The sequence below is a fragment of the Pelobates fuscus genome, chromosome 4 (genome assembly GCF_036172605.1).
Source record: "Pelobates fuscus isolate aPelFus1 chromosome 4, aPelFus1.pri, whole genome shotgun sequence".
NCBI classification, from domain to species: Eukaryota; Metazoa; Chordata; class Amphibia; order Anura; family Pelobatidae; genus Pelobates; species Pelobates fuscus.
In genome coordinates, this window is record NC_086320.1 from 225,506,491 (window position 1) to 225,525,681 (window position 19,191).

The 19,191-nt window shown below is 49.1% G+C and overlaps 1 protein-coding gene across 1 annotated transcript in view; it reads right to left on the bottom strand.

Annotated features, from left to right (window-relative positions):
- LOC134609409 (collagen alpha-2(VI) chain-like) overlaps nucleotides 1-19,191 on the bottom strand; it is a 143,926-nt gene that overhangs the window by 30,517 nt on the left and 94,218 nt on the right. The window contains exons 23-25 of the mRNA XM_063453089.1: nucleotides 18,565-18,627; nucleotides 17,679-17,714; nucleotides 17,509-17,554 (exon numbers count right to left, since the gene is read on the bottom strand). Of these exons, the coding sequence (XP_063309159.1) occupies nucleotides 17,509-17,554; nucleotides 17,679-17,714; nucleotides 18,565-18,627 (145 nt within the window). The remainder of the gene's footprint in view (nucleotides 1-17,508; nucleotides 17,555-17,678; nucleotides 17,715-18,564; nucleotides 18,628-19,191) is intronic.

Genomic DNA, 19,191 nt, shown 5'->3' on the forward strand with positions numbered 1-19,191 from the left:
ACTCACACGATCACTACTACTCCAGGGGCAGGAGTACTCTTTGGGCGGGGCGGGTAAGGGGACATTGGAAGGGCCTTCTAAGCGGGTGTTTTTTGTTGCCACTACCAGTGCCCCCGCGAGGAGACGCCCCGTCATCTTCTTCTTTTTTCTTCTCTCTGCATCGGGACCCTGGAGAGACGTTCTGTAATAAGTAGGCCACGTTCCCACTTGGCCGGGGTGTTCAGAAAACAAGGCAAGGGGACTCGACCGGACCGCCTAACACGGACGGGACGACTCCACCTCTGCCTACACCCGAGCCATTTATTCTGCATTACATTGTTTATTGTTTGACTTGTGTTCATTTTGTCTCTGCAATTATTCTTAGGCACTAAAGTCCGGCTGCGGTGCCCGCGAGGGAACTCGAGGAGGGGCCCCACCAGAAACCACCTGCTCAGGTAACACTCTCCCCTCACACCCCTGGGACGCGCCTCCCCTGAGCCCACCCGGCACTTGGGACGCAGCACGGTCCGAGGGTCCACCACCTACCCGCCCCCACTACCCCCGACCAGAGAACCTATTAGGGCTACACTATGCAGGTCCCGAAACCACCAACAATGGCGGACATCAACATCCTCTCTATTAATGCTAAAGGCCTTAACCAACCCGAAAAACGATCACAGGCGCTCCGCCAATTCCACAGCCAAAAAGCCCACATAGTGTTCATACAGGAAACCCATTTTAAAGAGGGTCTAACCCCTAGACTGACTGACAAAAAAATTGCCCAATGCTTTTTGAGTAACAACCCTATAGGGAAGTCCAAGGGAACGGCTATACTTTTTCACAAATCCCTACACTTTGCACCTACAGCAACCCTGAAAGACGACTGGGGTAGATTTATATGTGTCAAGGGAACGATAGCAAACCGTACATACACGCTAGCAAACCTGTATGCCCCAAACACAGGACAACACCGCTTCATGACCAAGACATTAAAAGCTATCATGGGATTTACAAAAGGTTGTTTGATCCTGGGGGGAGACCTTAACGTAGCCCTACAACCGACTCTGGACACATCTGCGGGCACCTCGACGCTACCCCGACACGTGTTAGCCACCATCAATAAAACCCTGAGAGACCAACGCCTGATAGACTGCTGGAGAGCAACACACCCTGACGGTAGAGACTTTACTTTCTACTCCAACCCAAACAAGACATACTCTAGACTGGACTACTTTTTCATGCAACACTACTACTTGACAGATGTCAAGACGGTGAACATAGGCACCGCGACCTGGTCGGACCACGCACCACTTACCATGACGCTGACTTCACCCCTCTACAAACCGACGTGCAGTAACTGGCGACTAAACAAAGCCCTCCTTAGCGACCTGATAGTGACCACAGAAACCCGAACCAAACTCACCCAATACTTCACAGACAACACTACGCCTGACGTGACACCCCTCTGCGTGTGGGAGGCTCACAAATGCGTTATACGGGGTTACTTCATAGCCAAAGGCGCAGCCATAAAAAGGGAAAAGGCAGCTAGACTGGCGGCTATAATCGCGGACATACAGGTGGTGGAAGCCAGACACAAACTGACGAGTCTCCAAAGTGATGGCGCCAGACTACTGACACTGCGCAGGGAGCTGGCCTCCATCATGAACACGAACTACCAAAGGGCACACCTGCGCTCCAAAGCTTTCTTCCACTCACACGCCAATAAATGCGGAGCCTTGTTGGCCCGCATGATTGCCAAGAAGAGGGCAGAATCGTACATCCCTAAAATCCGCGACAAAGACGGGCACCTAAAACACCTCCCTGGGGACATGGCAGCGGAAATACGGGACTACTACGCGGGGCTCTACGCCATACACCCTGACAGGGAGCCACCACGTTTGGGGGACGACCTGCCTGAGACCAGACAATACTTACACACGCGCATCCACAAACACCTCCCCCGAGACGCCATTAATGCCCTGGACGAACCGATCACACCACACGAACTTGCCTGGGCCATTAAAAAGTCGAAACAGGGTAAATGCCCGGGCCCCGACGGCCTGCCTACTAGGTACTATAAAAAATTTGCAGACGTATTATCCCCGCACCTCCTGACTGCCCTCAACGCACTTCGAGACGGAACTAGACTACCCACACAGACCCTAGCGGCCAATATTTCCCTAATCCCAAAAGAAGGCAAAAACCCGGAACACTGTGCAAGCTATAGACCTATCTCCCTGCTAAATTGTGACCTCAAACTCTTCACAAAAATTCTAGCCCACAGACTACAAGAATACCTCCCTGACCTCATACATAAGGACCAAACAGGATTCACACCCCAGAGGGAGGCACGGGACAACACCATTCGAACTCTCGATCTAATCCACACGGCACAGTTCAGAAAGGAAGGCCTTCTCCTGCTCTCCACAGACGCGGAGAAGGCATTCGATCGCATAGACTGGGGCTTCATGCTAGCCGTACTGGAGGCAATAGGCCTGGGCCCAAATATGATGTGTTGGATCAGGGCCCTGTACTCCACGCCCACGGCAAGGGTATGTGTGAACGGGTCGTTCACGAACTCGTTCCCCATACGGAACGGCACAAGACAGGGATGCCCTCTGTCCCCCCTACTGTTCGTGCTGGCACTGGAGCCCATCCTTAACTCGGTCCGAGACAACCCGACCATTCGAGGGCTGCATGTGGGGCAGACGAGACACGTAGTAGCCGCCTTTGCGGATGATCTCTTATTCTATGTCACCCAGCCTGAAACATCCATGCCCGCAATTATGGAAGAGTTTCGACTCTACGGTCAGCTCTCTAACTTCAAAATTAATTTCACAAAGTCCTCAGTGCTGAATGTCTCGATCCCCCCCAGCAGAGCAGATGCCCTGAAACACACACTCCCATTTCAATGGTCAGACACTACCATAAAATACCTAGGCACCACCATACCGAAGGACCTGACACACCTCTATGACGCAAACTTTCAACCCCTCCTGACCACCATACGCAGAGACCTGGAGGAATGGACCAAAGTCCACCTCTCCTGGTTTGGCCGCATTGGAGTACTGAAGATGAACATCCTACCCAGGGTGCTCTATCTGTTCCAGACACTCCCAATCCACATACCCGAGGCCTTTTTCTCCACACTGCGCTCCATGGCCCTCAGGTTCACATGGCACAACCTGCAGGCACGGGTCAAACACGACACGCTCACGCTACCCAAACGGAAGGGGGGCCTGGCCCTCCCAGACTTCCAGGTCTACTATAAAGCAACACACCTCCAGAGGATAGTGGAGTGGTCCAAAACAGGGGTCCACAAGTTGTGGAAGGAAATAGAGTCAGACCAGATAACCCGGCCGATAGGGCTCCTACCGTGGCTAGACCACCACCAGGGTAGACAACTGGCTAATCCACACCCCCTAATTAGGGCGCCTTACAGGTCTGGCACAAATTGGGGACATCATCCTCCCTCACCACGCCCATCTCCCCACTCCTCCCCCTGACCCACAACGACGCCTTCCCACCCGGACTAGACGCTGGCCCGTTCCAGCATATGCTGGGAAAACCACTACCTAGACTTTGTCATGCCACCACCAACGGCAAGATAAAGACGCTTGAGTCCCTGATGCCCGCGGAAAGACCGACGTTCATGACGCAGTTCAAATATAGGCAACTACTAGACTACCTGCTAACCATCACCAAAGCTGTCCACGCCCACAGGCCACTCACGGACTTTGAAACGCTTTGCCACGACCCAGATCCACTAGACAGGGGGCTGTCCACGCTCTATGGCCTCCTCATGGAAGCGAAGAGGCTACCCCCACCGAGCTACATGAGCAAATGGGAAACGGACCTGGGGATCACACTCTCGCCAACCCAATGGGAAAAGATCTGTACCCTTTCCCTTCACTGTGCGACATCCAGTGGCATACAGGAAACGGCATACAAAGTGCTATCCCGCTGGTACCGCACGCCACAGGCCACCCACTCCTATGACCCAACCACCACCAACAACTGTTGGAGATGTGAGAAAGCACTGGGCACTTTCTTCCACATCTGGTGGACATGCCCCTTGATCCAACCCTACTGGGCAGCGATTCACGCGATTGTCGCACGGCTGTCTGACACACCACCCCGACTGCACCACACCACCACCCGCAGCTCAACCTATAAAAAATCCATAACGATCAGGATACTAAACACCGCCAGAAGCCTAATTCCACTGTACTGGAAACAACGAACCACGCCACCTGTCTCTGCCTGGTTCAGGCGTACGGAGGAGCTCAGGACGCTAGAGGAAGCTTATCTCACACGCAGAGGGGAGGGAACAGGCCTACATGACGACATGGACACACTGGATACTGACCACAGCGAAACCAGACTTCCAAACACTTCTCAAAGACTGACCAGACATACAGAGGCGACAAAGACCACGCAGACGAGTGGGTCAGACAGGGATTGAACACAATCCAACACACCTAGTACATCGAGCCATTAAACATAGCGATTGAGGATATAGATGTAACCCTGACAGGGACACGAGACCATCCAAACCCATAGGGCATTGGTAACACCTACCCAAAATCTGAGGTCCACACCCCCCCCCCATACCCCCCCACCCCCCCAGGCCGAGCGAGCTCGCGGGCCGCGCAGTCGGACTGGGACCCCACGGATCGCCGCTGTACCACTGAAAATGTAACCTTACATGTATTAACCCGGAAACCTGCGTGTTTCTCTGCATTGGTAAACCGACTCTCAAGGCTTTATAGAACTGTATTCGACAAACTTCATGTGCTAATTATTGAAACCTGCGAGTTTCACTGAATCACCTTTGAGACATTTACTCTTATTCTTGTTTGACTGTATATTGTTGAAAACCTGACTAAAATTTAATTCACAAAAAAAAAAAAATTAAAAAATCAATATAGGAAAAATATATATATATTTAAAGGTACACTATAGTCACCAGAACAAGTACATATTCATGTAGTTGTTCTGGGGTCTACAGCCTGTCTATGCAGACATTTTAATGTAAATACTGACTTTTCACATTGAGCAGCACTGACGTTTAGCATCTCCACAATCTGCATCGAGATGCTGAAGGCTCCCCATATAGATGCATTGATTCAATGCATCTCTGTGAGGAGCAGTGGCGTCTCTAGGATTCATTTTTAGGGGGGGCACATGGTGGGCCAAGCAGTGGTGTATCCTGGTTTTGTGCTGCCCTAGGCAGAACAAAACTCAGGCGCCCCCCCTCCTCCCCCCCGCGCGCCACCCCCACCCAACCTTTACCCCGCCCTGCATTCTAAATACACACACACACATTCACTGACAGATACGCATACACTAGCTAACAGAAACACACACTCGCTAACAGAAACACACACACTAATAGACAAACTCACACTCAGTAACAGACAAACTCACACTCAGTAACAGACACACACTAACAGACACACACTCACTCACTAGCAGACACAAACTAGCAGACACACACACTCACTAACATACACACACACTCACAGGCAAACACACACACAGTCAGACACACACTAACAGACACACACAGTCAGACACACACTAAAAGACACACACAGTCAGACACACACACACACACACACACACTCACAGGCACACACACTAACAGACACACACACTAACAGACACACACACTAAGAGACACACACACACACTAACAGACACACACACTCACACTCACTAACAGACACACACACACACACACACACACACTCACTAACAGACACACACTCACTCAGTAACAGACACACACACTCACACTCACTAACAGACACACACACTCACACTCACTAACAGACACACACACTCACACTCACTAACAGACACACACACACTCACACTCACTAACATACACACACACACTCACTAACAGACACACACACATTCACACTCACTAACAGACACACACACTCACACTCACTAACAGACACACACACTCACTAACAGACACACACACTCACACTCACTAACAGACACTCACACTCACTCACATTAACACTTTTTTCACTTTAACCCCCCCCCCAGCCTCCTTACCTTTGGGAATGCTGGGGGGGGTCATCTTTCTCCCTGGTGGTCCAGTGGCTGCTGGGCGGTCGGGCGGCGCTGCTGGGCGGCCGGCGAGGGAGCACTTCCTCTGAGCTGTCTGCTCAGCTCCCTCGCGCGCCGCACAGTGAGGCTGGGAGGCGGAGCCGGAATATGACGTCATATTCCGGCTCCCAGCCTCACTCTGCGGCGCGCGAGGGAGCTGAGCAGACAGCTCAGAGGAAGTGCTCCCTCGCCGGCCGCCCAGCAGCGCCGCCCGACCGCCCATCAGCAGCCCAGCATGTCTGTTAGCCGCAAGGCTAACAAAACATTTGCCTTGGGCATTTGGGGGGCGGCTTTTTTGCCACCCCCTGGAAAATGCCGCCCAAGGCAAATGCCTTGTTTGCCTCGCGGCTAATACGCCCCTGGGGCCAGGGACAAATGTAGGGGGGCACATTTAACCCCGCCCTCACCGCAGTTTGACCCCGCCCCTGCCGCATGTTAAGCCCCGCCCACACATTTTTTTTTTTTTTTTTTTTTTTATAATAATCCCTGGTGGAGAATTCATTATTTTCCACCAAGGATTATTAAAAACATTTCCCTTGATACAGTCCATACACACACACACACACACACACACACACACAGACTGCTGAGTCCATACACACACAGACTGCTGACCATACACACACACACAGACTGCTGAGTCCATACAAACACAGACACATAGACTGCTGAGTCCACACACACACACACACACACACAGACTGCTGAGTACATACACACACACACACACACACACACACACACAGACTGCTGAGTCCTTACACACACAGACACAAACACAGACTGCTGAGTTCATACACACACACACAGACTGCTGAGTCCATACACACACACATACACACAGACTGCTGAGTACATACACATACATACAGACTGCTGAATCCACACACACACACACACACACACACACACACACAGATTGCTGAGTCCATACACACACACACTGCTGAGTCCACACACACACACACTGCTGAGTCCATACACACACACACTGCTGAGTCTATAAACACATACAGACTGCTGCGTCCATACACACTGCTGAGTCCATACACACACACACACTGCTGAGTCCATACACACACACACACTGCTGAGTCCATACACACACACACACACACTGCTGAGTCCATACACACACAGACTGCTAAATCCATACACACACACTGCTGAGTCCATACACATATACACACACTGAGTCCATACACACACACACTGGTGAGTCCATACACACACACTGCTGAGTCCATACACACACACACTGCTGAGTCCATACACACACACACTGCTGAGTCCATACACACACACACACTGCTGAGTCCATACACATATACAGACTGCTGAGTCCATACACACACTGCTGAGTCCATACACACACTGCTGAGTCCATACACACATACTGCTGAGTCCATACACACACACTGCTGAGTCCATACACTACACACACGCTGCTGAGTCCACACACACACACACGCTGCTGAGTCCATACACACACACACGCTGCTGAGTCCATACACACACACACGCTGCTGAGTCCATACACACACTGCTGAGTCCATACACACATACTGCTGAGTCCATACACACATACTGCTGAGTCCATACACACACACTGCTGAGTCCATACACTACACACACGCTGCTGAGTCCACACACACACACACGCTGCTGAGTCCATACACACACACACGCTGCTGAGTCCATACACACACACACTGCTGAGTCCATACACACACACTGCTGAGTCCATACACACAGGGCCGGCCTTAGGCCTTTAGGCACCCTGTGCGAAAATTCATCACAGCGCCCCCCCCCCCCCGCCAGTCATACCCCATCATCCATGTGTAGTGTGTGTCAATATTTGTTATGTTTATATATAATATTTATTAAAGTAATAATTATTTAAAAACAAAAATGTATTCCCTGTTACCTTGAGATCTTGATCTCTGGTGATTCAGTATGCTAAGAATCTGGTCGGCGCCTCTACCAGGTGCATAATAATATTATGTAGAGTGCGTGGTGTCTGTGTGCGATAGGCGTGTAGGTTGTGTGTAATATTTGTAATGGTTGTATTGTGTCATATATGTGTGTGATAGGCGTGTAGGTTGTGTGTAATATTTGTAATGGTTGTATTGTGTCATATATGTGTGTGATATTTGTGCTGCACACAGTCCCAGGGGCACAGTGGGTAGGTAAGGGGGAGCAGGGGCACAGTGGGTAGGTGTGAGCAGGGGCACAGTGTGTAGGTGGGGGGGAGCAGGGGCACTGTGGTTAGGTGGGAGCAGGAGCCCAGTGGGTAGGTAAGGGGGAGCAGAGGCACAGTGGGTAGGTGGGGGGGGGAGCAGGGGCACAGTGATTAGGTGGGAGCAGGAGCCCAGTGGGTAGGTAAGGGGGAGCAGGGGCACAGTGGGTAGGTGGGAGCAGGAGCCCAGTGGGTAGGTGGGAGGAGCAGGGGCACAGTGGGTAGGTGGGGGGAGCAGGGGCACTGTGGGTAGGTGGGGGGGAGCAGGGGCACAGTGGGTAGGTGGGAGCAGGAGCCCAGTGGGTAGGTAAGGGGGAGCAGAGGCGCAGTGGGTAGGTGGGGGGAGCAGGGGCACAGTGATTAGGTGGGAGCAGGAGACCAGTGGGTAGGTAAGGGGGAGTAGGGGCCCAGTGGGAGCAGGGGCCCAGTGGGTAGGTGGGGGGGAGCAGGAGCCCAGTGGGTAGGTGGGGGGGAGCAGGGGCACAGTGGGTAGGTGGGGGGGAGCAGGAGCCCAGTGGGTAGGTAAGGGGGAGCAGGGGTACAGTGTGTAGGTGGGGGGAGCAGGGGCACAGTGGGAAGGTGGGGGGGAGCAGGGGCACTGTGGTTAGGTGGGAGCAGGAGCCCAGTGGGTAGGTAAGGGGGAGCAGAGGCACAGTGGGTAGGTGGGGGGAGCAGGGGCACAGTGATAGGTGGGAGTAGGAGCCCAGTGGGTAGGTAAGGGGGAGCAGGGGCACAGTGGGTAGGTGGGAGCAGGAGCCCAGTGGGTAGGTGGGAGGAGAAGGGGCACAGTGGGTAGGTGGGAGGAGCAGGGGCACAGTGGGTAGGTGGGGGGGAGCAGGGGCACAGTGGGTAGGTGGGAGCAGGAGCCCAGTGGGTAGGTAAGGGGGAGCAGAGGCGCAGTGGGTAGGTGGGGGGGGAGCAGGGGCACAGTGATTAGGTGGGAGCAGGAGCCCAGTGGGTAGGTAAGGGGGAGCAGGGGCCCAGTGGGTAGGTAAGGGGGAGCAGGGGCCCAGTGGGTAGGTGGGGGGGAGCAGGAGCCCAGTGGGTAGGTGGGGGGGAGCAGGAGCCCAGTGGGTAAGTGGGGGGGAGCAGGGGCACTGTGGGTGGGGGGGAGCAGGGGCACTGTGGGTAGGTGGGGGGGAGCAGGGGCCCAGTGGGTAGGTGGGGGGGAGCAGGAGCCCAGTGGGTAGGTGGGGGGACCAGGGGCACTGTGGGTAGGTAAGGGGGAGCAGAGGCACAGTGGGTAGGTGGGGGGAGCAGGGGCACAGTGGGAAGGTGGGGGGACGCAGGGGCACTGTGGGTAGGTGGGAGCAGGAGCCCAGTGGGTAGGTAAGGGGGAGCAGGGGCACAGTGGGTAGGTGGGGGGGAGCAGGAGCCCAGTGGGTAGGTAAGGGGGAGCAGGGGCACAGTGGGAAGGTGGGGGGAGCAGGGGCACTGTGGGTAGGTGGGAGCAGGAGCCCAGTGGGTAGGTAAGGGGGGAGCAGGGGCACAGTGGGTAGGTGGGGGGGAGCAGGAGCCCAGTGGGTAGGTGGGGGGGAGCAGGGCAGTGTGAAGCTATGTGAGGGAGCAAGCACTCCTTCCTGCTTCCCCCTCTCACTTACCAGGCAGAAGGTTCAGTGTGTGTAGCTCTGCCCCCGCCGGTCGTGTAGCTCCGCCCCCGGCTCTCTAATACACCAGAGTGGAGGATAATAAAATCCGGGTGCTGTGTGAGGGGTGCTCAGAGCACTCCTATAATGCTGGTTTTGCTGTGCAGCGTGACCAGCATTAGGGGAGAGCTCTGACTCGGAGCATTCACTCACAGCTTTCACTGGAGCCATGTGTGAGCTGTGTCAGCAGCATGGCGCCCCCTACTGGCATGGCGCCCTGTGCGGCCGCACAGCTCGCACACCCCAAAGGCCGGCCCTGCATACACACACACACTGCTGAGTCCATACACACATACAGACTGCTAAATCCATACACACACACTGCTGAGTCCATACACACAGACAGACTGCTGAGTCCATACACATATACAGACTGCTGAGTCCATACACACACTGCTGAGTCCATACACACACACACACTGCTGAGTCCATACACACAGACACATAGACTGCTGAGTCCACACACACACACACACACACACAGACTGCTGAGTCCGTACACACACACACAGACTGCTGAGTCCGTACACACACTGCTGAGTTCATACACACACAGACACAGACTGCTGAGTCCATACACACACACAGACTGCTGAGTTCATACACACACACAAACTTCTGAGTCCATACACACACAGACTGCTAAATACATACACATACATACAGACTGCTGAGTCCATACACACACACACAGAGACTGCTTAGTCCGTACACACACACTGCTAAGTTCACACACACACACACACGGACTGCTGAGTTCATACACACACACAGACTGCTGAGCCCATACACACACACACACACACACAGACTGCTGAGTACATACACATACATACAGACTGCTGAGTCCATACACACACACACACAGAGACTGCTGAGTCCATACACACACACACAGACTGCTGAGTCCTTACACACACAGACTGCTGAGTCCATACAAACAGACACAAGCACAGACTGCTGAGTTCATACACACACACAGACTGCTGAGTCCATACACACACACAGACTGCTGAGTCCATACACACAGACACAAACACAGACTGCTGAGTTCATACACACACAGACTGCTGAGTCCATACACACACACACACACACAGACTGCCGAGTACATACACACACATACAGAGACTGCTGAGTCCCTACACACACACACACACACACACACACAGATTGCTGAGTCCATACACACACACACACACAAACAGAGAGACTGCTGAGTCCAAACACACACACACAGACTGCTGAGTCCAAACACACACACACACTGCTGCGTCCATAAACACATACACGCTGCTGAGTCCATACACACACAGACACACACACAGACTGCTGAGTCCATACACACATACAGACTGCTACGTCCATACACACACACATTGCTGAGTCCATACACACACAAACACACACACAGATTGCTGAGTCCATACACACACACACACACACAGAGACTGCTGAGTCCAAACACACACAGACTGCTGAGTCCATACACACATACAGACTGGTGCGTCCATACACACACACACACACACTGCTGAGTCCATACACACACAGACTGCTGAGTCCATACACACACACACAAGCTTCTTCACTAGCAGACAGACAGACAGACACACACACACACCTGAGCACATCAAGCCTACCTGTTGCTGGGGGTCAGCCATCTTCTGGCCTTTGCAGCAGCAGCATGGTCTGCTGCTCAACGGCGGGGACGGGGCTTATGATCGGGAGGCGGAGCTTCGTTTGGGGGTGGGGCCTGTGCCGTGGAGCCTGTCAGTGCTCTCTCCGGCCACAGACAGCCCCCAGCACCGCTCCAGCTCCTCTGTCCTGCATTCCCTCGGGCGTTCACACACTGTTACAGCCCGAGGGAATAGAATGTAAGAACATGGCCAGCAAGTTGCTGAGCTAAGCCCAGAGTTTCAGGTCTTACTAATTGCTCTAAGCCAATCAGCTGGCTCTGCATTGCAGCGCTTAGATCAGGAGAGCTAACGGAAACTGCTAAGCAGGCGTTTCCAGCCCTCCCTCCCTTAGTAGAGGAAGGGAGCAGCGCCCTGGCAGACACCAGGTAAGGAACCAAAGTATTCTAAAATTGTTTGACTCCTTACATGAGGGGTGCCACTGCAATCCTGGCACCATAACTGCTACAACACGCTATAGTGAGATGGTCTTGGAGTGTTCCTTTAATCCAAACTAAAACTAAAATGAGCCTGGGGGCAATGCTCATGTGTACATGGAGTGTGACGTCATGTAGCAGGTGTCACTTGCACACACTTAAACCTGGCTCCCTTTGGTCAAAATAACTTTGTTCCAATGAAAGGTTCTTATAACCAACCAAAGTCAGAGCCAGCCTTAGGGATGTTCAAGCTGTGGGGTCACACAGGGCGCATGACAGCACGGGCACCATTCGGCCGACATAGCTCACACACTCCCTTGATGATAGGTGTAAGGCAGGTGCACAGAGCACTCCATAAAGCAGGTTGCACGTGTTGAGTGACCGCACGGCACCTAGGTAGGAGATTTCATTATTCTCCATCCAGATCAGATAAGGCAACGGGCGTGGAGCTAAATTTGTGGCAGGGCAGAGCTAAATGTGCAGCAGGGGCCAACTACTAGACACCAGGGAGTGCATTGTCCCTGTTCCTCCCTCCAACCCATAAAGGAAAAAGGAAACTGTCTGTGTGTGTATGTGTGACTGTCTGTAACTGTGTGTGTCTGTCTGTCTGTCAAAAACGGTTAAAACTAGTGTGAAAATATGTGGCGCTTATTACTTATTTGAGTCATTGTATTTATATAGCAGCTGAAAACATTCTATGGGTACTCCAAATAACCCACCAAAGATGTACCATATATTTATGTGATACACCCCTACCTAATATAAAGTGCAAGTGCATCACTTAGTTTTAGAAATAGGGACTTCCCTTCAAAATTTTAGTGACTACAAATACATGTAAACAAAGTAACCCTACAAGCACAACAACCAAGAACACACCCCATAGGTTATGGTTCCAGGAGTATCCCCACACCACCATTGTTAGTAGTAATTGTAGTCAGGGCCGTCTTTAACGCGGGGCAAACGGGGCAGCTGCCCCGGGCCCTTTTACCTGTGGGGGCCCAAGGCAGCTGCCACGTGGGCCCCGCTGCCCTTAACAACTTTCTCCCTCCAGCCCTCCACCCATGGGCCCCTAGTGCATGCTGATCTTGGGAACGCACACAGGGGCCCACCGGGTGGCCCATGCAGTAAGGGCCACCCGGTGGGCGTTTGTAAGCAGGGGCCCGGTCGCACTCTGTGGCCCTTTAACAGCACGGCCGGGCCCCTTTTCCTTTCGGCAGCATGAGAGGAAGTGACTGCGTGAGTCACTTCCTCCCAGAGAGAGCCGCGCGGGAGTGACCACACCAGGGAAGCAGAGAGGGGGAGGGCTGGTCCAGACTGCCAGTCTGCAACCCCCAACAGCCTCAGCCACCACTCTGGCCACCAGGGAAGCAATCCTTCAAGGTAGGAAACGGGGAGTAAACTTAAAAGTGTGAGAAGAGGTTCACATTTTTCTTGTCTGTAGTCATTCAGGTGTTTGTCATCTGCTGGTTCCCTTTCTTTTTTTATATACACCCTCTCTGCTATATGTACGAGCTGTTCACCCCTGATAATTTTTCTTCTGGTTTGGATACTGTAACAGCTCTTTGAACCCAGTGATGTACACCATATTTAATCAGGATTTCATTTAAAAAGATTTTATGTAAAGGGGAAAAGAGAAGGATTGTGTAGTGCTGGGGGAAGAACATTTGGACCATGTAAATGTATTTATTGTACCATGCAGTAAAACCAATATTCCTAATATAATCCTCCTATATTCAGTTTATAAACAAGTCACTATTAACCCTGTATGTACCAGGTGTCTGAGAAAAGCATTTCACACTCTCTGACACTCAAGTTAAGAGTTAAAACAAATATAAATGCTATTATTACTGAAGCAAAATTCTCTACCAGTTCTGGCAAGCATCTCATGATCATTCATATATATATATATATATATATATATATATATATATATATATATATATATATATATATATATATATTGCTTAGAGCAAGTCCTTTATTTATTTTTAATAATATTGCCATTTTATTGCAGTGTTTGCAACCTTTAAGCATCACAAATCACTTTGGGGTATTTTCACTAAACAGTGAATTTCACTGAAAAGCTAATTTGCTAATTTTTCAGTCTGAAATATTCAAGCTGGGATTATGTGTAAATTGGAATATGCTATATTTGGGGCCAAAACTTTAAAAAAAATTAAATCATTCTCTGTTTTTAATTAACTGCTTAGGATATAGATCACAATGTGTTTGTTCTTCCTTTAAGGTTCTACATACATTTTTATTTTATTTTTTTCATTTTGAAAGTAGATATCCTTTTCTCCATACAAGCAAAGTATTACTGATAGTGGCTTTAACCCTTCAAGTGTCAGTGTGCTCCCTGCACAATAACAAGCAGTGCACAAATAGTTAACATGTTTCTTTGTCACTTAGTGGTTAAGAGAACGCCTGGTGAAACATTGCCTGGCAGGAACTTTTAGGGTATGTAATGGGTAGACTTAGTTGCAGTGGCTTCCAGCACTGAACAGGTTAAAAAAAATTTGCAAAACAGCTGCAGTGATTTCAGTTCAGATAATAAAAAGTGCAGATTAAACAGCAAAACAACACATTGCCCACCCCTAGGCTTGGCATGGGAGTCTGCAATTCAAAGGGGAAATCTGGTGGCAACTAAACATTAGCCCTATGCATGTTTTGCAATACGTTGGGCATGTCTCTGGCACTCAAGGGGTTAACTCAGGTTTACAAAATGTCTCTCTAAGCATTTCCAGTATTAAATGCAGAGCTATATGTTGCACTTAAAGGGCCACATGCTGTAAGGGACTCTCACACAACCATAAGCATCCCAAAACCAGTTTGGATTGCAGCTTCCTTGATATTAAAGGGACACTATAGTCACCCAGAGCACTTCAGCTCAATGAAGTGTTCTGGGTGCCAGGTCCCTCAGGTTTTAACCCTTCAGAAGCAAACATAGTAGTTTCAGAGAATCTGCTATGTTTACATTTGGGGTTAAGCCTGCCTCCACTAGAGGCAACCACTAGAGGCGCATCTGCGACGCTGGAGGCAAATTTTGCCTCCATCGCACAGAGCGTCCATAGGAAAGCATTGAGAAATGCTTTCCTATGGACGCTTTGAATGCGTGCGCATTCAGCTCCAGTGACGTTGGACCGGAAAGCTGACGTTGGACGGAAGGAGAGGTCACCAGTGCCGAGGGAGCCCAGCGCTGGATTAAGGTAAGTGGCTGAAGGGGGTTTAACCCCTTCATCGCCACGGGAGGGAGATCCTGAGGGTGGGGGCACCCTCAGGGCACTATAGTGTCAGGAAAACCGCTTTGTTTTCCTGACACTATAGTGATCTTTTAAGTATCCACAGGATCTTGGGGACACACATTAAGGAGGCCCACTGGGTTGCCCATGCAGTAAGGGCCACCCGGTGGGCGTTTGTAGGAAACAGGGAGTAGATTTAAAAGTGTGAATCTGTCAGTATGTCTGTGTTTCTGTCTGTCAGTATGTATGTGTGTCTGTCTGTGTGTCTCAGTATGTCTGACTGTGTATGTGTGTCAGTAGGTTGTATCTCAGTATGTCTGTCAGTGTATGTCTTTGTGTTTGTGTGTTAGGATGTCTGTCAGGTTGTGTGTTTGTGTCTGTGATGTCAGCATGCCTCTCAGTATATATGTGTGTGTGTCAGTATGTCTGTCCATGTGTATGTCTGTGTAAGTATGTATGTGAAAAGTGCAATTGCATGCCAGGGAGTGGGGGTGCCCATGGGGCCCAAGAAAATGCCTTGCCCGTGGGGCCCAAGAAAATGTTTTGCCCAGGGTCCTAGTGATATTAAAGACGGCCCTGATTGTAGTAGTGTCCTGGCACCCTCCCCACCTCCCATAAGTAACAAGCAGTACTAGTATATGTAAGGGGTTTTACAATGTTTTGTAATCTTACCTGAGATGCTCTTTGCCTCCATTGCAGCACAGCAGCAGCAGCATGGTCTGCTGCTCAACGGCGGGGGCGGGGCTTATTTTCGGAGGCGGGGCTTCGTTTGGGGGCGGGGCCTGTGCCGGGGAGCCTGTCAGTGCTCTCTCCGGCCACAGACAGCCCCCAGCCCTGCTCCAGCTCCTCTCTCCTGCATTCCCTCGGGCTGTCACACACTGTTACAGCCCGAGGGAATAGAATGTAAGAACATGGCCAGCAAGTTGCTGGCATTTGGGGGGGCACAAGGGGGGGCACAGCATGATGTAGGGGGGGCCATGGCCCCCTCTGGCCCACCCTAGCGACGCCACTGGTGAGGAGATGTTGATTGGTGTAGCTCTGTGTTTTGCTGTGCATGCCCAATAACGTCTCAATGCTTTCTTTTGGGAAAGCATTGGATTGGCTGAGATGGTTCAACCACGAAGAAACTGGCACGGCGCTGGAAAATGGTAAGTATATTACCTTTGTAAAGGTAGGCAAGGGGGGCTGGGGACCTAAACTGTGTTTTTACAAATATAGTGTCAGGAATACATGTTTGTATTCCTAATACTATTGTGTTCCTTTACGTATCATTAAATTCAAGAAACTTAAAAAAAAAAAAAAAAAAAAAAGAAGTGATTTGATGACAGTTGTTGGACTTGGTTCAATCCAATCCTTGCACTATCTGTATTATACACTCTAATTTACTCCCTCTCGTCTAGTGTATAGCTGTTGATGGAGAAGCAGTGAATGTAATATGATTCTAATGTTTTCTCCTCCTGTACGGAAACATGTTATTAGAAGCTAAGATTTAAACCAGCTAACCCTTTTGGGATCTGTGTATCAATCTGTTTGTGTGCAGGGCTATAAGTATTTCATTGATCCAAATCTGTAATATGTCGACACTGATGGTACTATGTAATGATTTTTATAAGACAGAAACTGGTTAGATCTAAACAGGAAATAACAGACTATCAGCTGAGGAGCTGCTAGTCTGCAAAAACACGATATAAGATATTCATCTTAAGACTTCACAAAATAATTTTGTAACTACAAAGTAGTGATGAAAAATTCATGTACATAAACTGTAAGGGGATCATATTTAGCACACATAGTCCCCTTAATTACCTGAATTCACCCTTTTCACTGTATTTGAAGTTTGATATTTCCCTGTAAATTGACTAAATCCCCTTATGTCTATCATGATTATTATGAGTGAGCTTGTGCTTACTTATAAAATAGCATAGACCAGTTTATCCTTACACATTCTCATGGAACTCCAATGGTCCTGGTTTGTAAATATTGCCGCTGCAATGGAACTAAAATTATACTTAAAATCTGGACTGCTGCAGACTTGGTTTGGACCACTGTCCTATATGTTGCTTGCCTTGCCTCCTGCCTGCTCTGAGCTTGGATTGTATTTTGGAAACATTACAAGCTCTAGGTGCAGCATATCTATACAAAACTGATAAAGTTACTTACCACAGCATCCACAGATTTCTTCAACATAACTCTTGATTTCACAGTCCTGTTATGACAATAACAATAATGATAAATATATAAGTAAAGAGCATAATACCCTGTGTATTGTACCAAAAGATGGTGTACATGTTTGTAGATAAACGTAATATGCTTGCACTTAAAGTAACTACCGTTATGCCTGGGTCACCACGATATCCTGACGGGCCCTGGAACAAGAAAATAATTAGCATTTATAGTATAGTATCACAAAAATACCAACTGATGTATTTAAACAACTTTGCATTTGTACTTTTATATGTGTTTACATATTTGGGCAATACTTGACCCAGTACCCTGCTAATCTCCTATATTGTCTATGCAAGAGGTGATGGTTTTCTATGCTGGAAAGATCCTTAGGTTATGGTTTCCTCTGTATGTTCAAGGTATATGCAGGGTAGAACTGAACATTTTGATGGAATACACTGCACAATCTTACCTAATGCTGTCATTTTTTTTTCTAACTGTTTAAACCGATTTAGTATTTTCCCTTAAAATATGTTACTTAACAAAAAAAAAAAAAAACTAAAAAAATAAATGTAAGGGGGTATCTTTTTGAAAAATCCATATATTTGTATAAAGTTTCTACTGGGTTATGAATACTATAGCAATGCAAAATTGCATTGTTGCACAACTATTATTTATTCCATTATTGTGTTTTCTAAGACACATGGTACAAAGCACATTCATCATTAATTTTCATTTCCAAGTATAACTGCAGTGACTTGCAGTGTTTATTGGATCGGTAGAATGTGTTTTTAATGTCTGTATTGCACACTGGGTTATTCCATCAATGTCCCTAATTTTAGGTAATGATGAAGTATTTTTGTCCCAGTGTTTAAAAGAACCTTCTCTCGTGAATACTTAAACAGGGAAACGAATATTGGGAGCGGTGAACAGTGGCGAACAGTGAAATTAATATTGGGAGCCGAGATGAGGAGACATTTATTACACTTCTCTCCACTATGTAGTAGAAGAAACTAATCTTCAGTTACTATTTTATCAAGCATTTTTACTCACTGGGGAACCTGGAGTACCAGTTGGACCTCTCTCTCCCGGTTGTCCGTGGGGACCATATTCACCCTCAAAAAAAAAAAAAAAAGCTCAGCATAACAACATTTATTTATTTATAAAATATTTTACCAGGAAAGAAACATTGAGATTTCTTTTGTTTTCAAGTATGTCCTGGTTCCACAAAACATTGTATTGATACATTAGGGAACAATAAAATACAAAAACATCAATACACAATATATACAAAATTTAACATAGAACAGGTAAGAAATATATAATCAACCACGACAGGTGCATTCTGTTTTGAGATACATAGAGAGGGATCTCTTACAGGACTTTAGGCTTGATGGTGTATTTCTATTTCTTAGTAGATGTAATGATTAAACCAAAGTGGACCTGTTGTCCTAGGAACACCTGCCTTCAAGAATTCCTCCATAGTACAGACTTAGTGGCATGATCTAGTTAACTAGTGACATTTCCTGTTTAATCAGGCATAAGAAATTCTGTACATAAACTTGACAGGTGGTGTTTCTTCAATTTTTCTACATTTAGCCAGAAATATAATGAGTTCCCTTTATAGATAGACACACAGACAGACCTGCTGTACTCTCAGGTCACTCATCAATTGACTGC